At 28.7% G+C, this 4,503-nt stretch overlaps 1 protein-coding gene across 3 annotated transcripts in view; it reads right to left on the bottom strand.

Annotated features, from left to right (window-relative positions):
* Positions 1 to 3,308: 3,308 nt before the first annotated feature.
* The window catches only part of LOC111687376 (beta-1,3-glucosyltransferase), a 10,126-nt gene continuing 8,931 nt past the window's right edge, over positions 3,309 to 4,503 (bottom strand). For all 3 annotated transcript variants that reach the window (XM_046947848.1, XM_023449807.2, XM_046947857.1), the window contains 2 exons: positions 3,760 to 4,024; positions 3,309 to 3,646 (listed from right to left, as the gene is read on the bottom strand). In XM_046947848.1, the coding sequence (XP_046803804.1) occupies positions 3,359 to 3,646; positions 3,760 to 4,024 (553 nt within the window). In that variant the 3' untranslated portion in view covers positions 3,309 to 3,358. The remainder of the gene's footprint in view (positions 3,647 to 3,759; positions 4,025 to 4,503) is intronic.

Genomic DNA, 4,503 nt, shown 5'->3' with positions numbered 1-4,503 from the left:
TTTTTCTGCTTTCGGTCTCCCATGTGACCGCAAGGCACATACACATGTATGTCGTATGCATATCATATTTTCTTTAAAACTAGTTTCCTTCTTTTGTATCCAGAATTGCATTAGTAGTAGAAAAGGTTAAAGTTCAAACCATTAGAACATGTAGTACGTATGTATGTGTTTTACGTTTTTTGTTTAATTTTTAAATATTGTTGATTTGTTACACTTGTTATAGATAAATGTATGTAGATATAAACAATAAACTTAATTAAGTATAGATAAACAGTTGCAATTACACAATTCTATTGTCTATTTGGAGAAATACTCATACTCGGTGCATCAATTGACAAGTAAATCCCTTTGTAAAATAAGTACATTATTTATAACTTAACACTTTAATCAACTAATACTTAGCTTTTGTAAATCCTCTTGACTAAGAACAATACATTTCCGACTAATTTGGTCCAATTCATGGCCATATTTTTATACATATACATAACTATGTATAAAAGTATAAGATAGACGAATGATAAATTTTTAATTTTACTGTTACTGAGCAATTGAACTTCGTATTTATTTATACAGATTTATTGAATAAATATTGAATATTCTGCAAGAAGGATTTTGTTTTTTTCTTGACTTGTATTCAATTTGCACTACAGTAAATTATAATAGCACTAATAAATAAAATATAAACTTCATTAGATGCAAAATAAACAAATTTATTTATTTTGAATATAAAATTGTATATGGAAAATGTTTTCATTTAAAGATCAAATAATGTAATGCATCAAAGTAATTATACATACGTTATTATATTTTATAAAATTTTTAACACTTTTAGTTATTTTACTTTGTATACCTTACAATTATTTACTGAATGGCGACTATGTTTCACTAACAATATGTTTAATTAACTGTTATAAACCTTTTATAATCTACAGTATTATATTGAGACGGTTTTATTAGTTTGTGCTTATGTTTGTGATACACTAAGTTCACAAGTAAATATTTTCCCAAATTCACAAAACGCCCAGGAAAAAATTTCACAACATTTTCTAAAATCAACTAATTCTAGAACAAGTGCAAATATAACTACTTCAGATTCTTAAACAACAACCTTGGAACTAGTGATGTCGCCATCACTTCTGGAATCCGTTCTTCGAAACATTGTTATGGTTCTTAAATACGTCTAAATAGTTTTAATTCAATGGAATGCGTACTTGTTCTTGGAATTGGAACTTCTAGGAATTAGTTTAAAAATGTCAGAAAATTAAAAATTTTTAAACTTATTATTATCAAAATAGAAAATGAATTCATATGTGTATTACAGCATCCGACTAAATTTTAAGTATTTAAAAATATCTGTCTTTGAATTGTACCGGGAAAATGGAAAATGGAGCTGCTGGTTTTGTATATCCTGTAGAAAAAAATAGTTTATACATGGTAAAATGTTTAAAAATTTTAACATAAAAGGACATTGGTATGTAAATAAGTTTTTTAATAAAATTGATACAACATTTATAATTTCCTTACAGTTTCTTTAAATTGGCGCTAAACCACAGAAAAAATAAATGTTTTTAAATTAATTTAGCGTATATGTTCTCTAAAACTTCCCCAGAACTAGTTCCGAGGTTGACAAATTCGAACAAAAATCATTGATTAAAGAACTAGTTCTAGAATCGTTCCAAAGAATGTGTGTCGACTCCATAACACTTCCTCAGAACCAGTTGCGAGGCTGGCAAATTCGAACAAAAATCATTGGTCTCAAAGCCAAAGTAGAACGAGTACTGGTTATAACCATGCGTTGTAGAACCAGTTGTGGAACAAACACAATTTTTCTGGGAACATTTATTAATAGTCGTTTTAGTTAAAAATCATTTAACCTTAATAGATTGTATTATTTATTTTTATTTGAACTAATTTAGTAAAGATCTGATAAGAAGAATAAATTAGTGGTTAGTATTCAAGTCTGGTAGACCGGAGGTGGTGGGCTCGATTTCCACCCGTGGCACTGTGGTTGAGCGCACAACAGGCCCGCTAGAAGCCTAGGTGTATTTCTTCAGATTTGATGTGTATATATCCTCTTTTCAGACTAACTAACTAATTAACTAACTAACTTTAAATATAAAGTGTAGTGTATGAATTTAACAAAAGCTATTTCATCTTAACATACACAGCAATAAAATTTATTTAATACTCTTCACATACTTCTTATTCCATTTGCAATTACTATAATTTAATATTATTTGTAGAAACCGCCATCTTTGGAACTTTTTTGATTTTCTGTAATATAATTCGTATAGAAATCTTACTTGTTTAAGATTTTATAAATATGTTGCTAATTTAGGTTAAAATAGGAAAAACTACTATTGGCAAATTTTAATGTCAAGTAGCAAAACGAATGATTAAACTTCACAACGTATACTTAATAAATAACATTTTGTTTTTCAAACAAATAACTCATACGCATGTGGCGCATATAACAAATTAACAACAATAAATTTCATAGCAATTAGAATAAAAATATTGCGATGAATTTTGAATTTTTTAAATGGTAATTGATATTGTTAAAACCGGTGCCGCAACCGGACAGAAGCAGAAATAACAGAATCATTTTTATTAATTGACAAATTTAAAGCAATTAATATTGTTTGTTGTAATTTAGCAGCAGCTAGTATTGTTAGTGATCAGCAAGTATACAATTGTAACAAAATTAAATTAAATGTTAAGTTATTTTAAATTGTTTTTTTTCCCTTCTATTTAACAATGATTTTCTCTCAATTTAAACAATGTTTAATATTGTACCTATACACAAAGATAAACACTCTTCTGCCCGTATTTTGCACGACAACTTTGTTTGCCACAGCCATTTAAATAAATACAAATTGAAGTTTTATATTTTTTCTACTATATACAAAAATAATATCGAAATTAATGTAATGGCCAAATGACTGCATAAACACGACCACAATATTTGTAAATGGCTAATGCGGAATTTTGTGAACGTAAATATGCGGTGACAAACAAATGTTTGAATCAGAAATTTTCAGTTTTAGATTTCAACATATTATTGTGAAAAAATATATATAAGTAGAGGAAACAATTTCTAGAATTTTATACAATAACTACACAGCCAAAACTGAGAAATGGCCTCTACTTACTCAGTAACATTATTTATAATGACACCAACAAACTTTGTGCATTACTTATAAGAAGTCTAGTCTAATGAAATACTTATATGTAAGTAGTTCATTCATTAGCTTCAAAATCGCATATGACCTACAATATTCTTATTAACTTTTGAGAAAAAATTTTAGTTTTAAAAAAATATATTGCATTTTATTTACAAAGATAAAAAACTATTTCATTAAAGATCGACATGGTGTTCCTTGGAATGATATAATGAAGATTCCAAAGAAACAGGAATCCCATTTAAATTCAAGTGTTCTGTTTTCGCCAACAGTTTACGATTCTTGGAACTGTAATCCAAATCAATAAGATTTTTAAGAACGTGATTTTCCATAGCAAACAGTTGATGGTCCTCAGCGGCAAACCATTGATTGTAGACTTCAATTGGATCAAGTTGCCAAAATTTGTGAAATGAAACTGGCGGCTCTTGCTGTAGCAACTCCAAAGGATAGTCATTAGGGCGAGCCTGAAGTGAAGAAATGTTGATGTATTTAATAAATACTATTTAAATTGAGAAGAATAAATGTATGCATTTTTGCATATTTAAACATTAATTTAAAAATTAAAAACGAAACGTACTTGATGAAACCTTGGCGAGTGCAAAGCTTTCAGTTGAAGTGAATGCAAACAAGAGCCTAAAATCATATCATCAGGCGCCGTAGCTGAAGGGCACGAACAATGCTGCAAAATAAGTTTAACCACTGGCAATGAGAATGCAATGCCACCACCACCCGTAATATAATTAAAACCATCTTCAGCATATAAACGATAGCCGTAGCGTTCACCCAAATAAATTTCATCCATTGAATTGTAGCAACCAAGTACTTGGCAAACACCTGAAACGCTAACAAAAACAGGGAAAAAGGAAGTATATTCATTACTGTGGCGAAACATTTTTAAAGTTTTGTTTGTATATGTGAAATCTTATTTATAATACTATGTTAATGAAGTTTGTACGTTTCTGTTGTTTTCTGAGGAAGACCATATATTAATGCTATGGGCAATTATGAAGCGATCAGGCTGGGATATCCTATATATTTTTTATTAGTTCTGTGTAGGTAGACCCGAAATAAGAGGCTCGATTTCTACATATAAATTTGATTCATATATTGATTTAATGTTAATACATCCTCCAAATAACTAACTATCTAACCAACTAACTAACCAACCAACCAACCAACTAACTAACTAACTAACTAACTAACTAACTAGCTAACTGACTAACTAACTATCTATCTATCTATCTATCTATCTATCTATCTATCTATCTATCTATCTATCTATCTATCTATCTATCTATCTATCTATCTATCTATCTATCTA

Source organism: Lucilia cuprina, chromosome 2 (assembly GCF_022045245.1).
Source record: "Lucilia cuprina isolate Lc7/37 chromosome 2, ASM2204524v1, whole genome shotgun sequence".
Taxonomy (NCBI): domain Eukaryota; kingdom Metazoa; phylum Arthropoda; class Insecta; order Diptera; family Calliphoridae; genus Lucilia; species Lucilia cuprina.
This window is presented reverse-complemented; position numbering and strand designations above follow the sequence as displayed.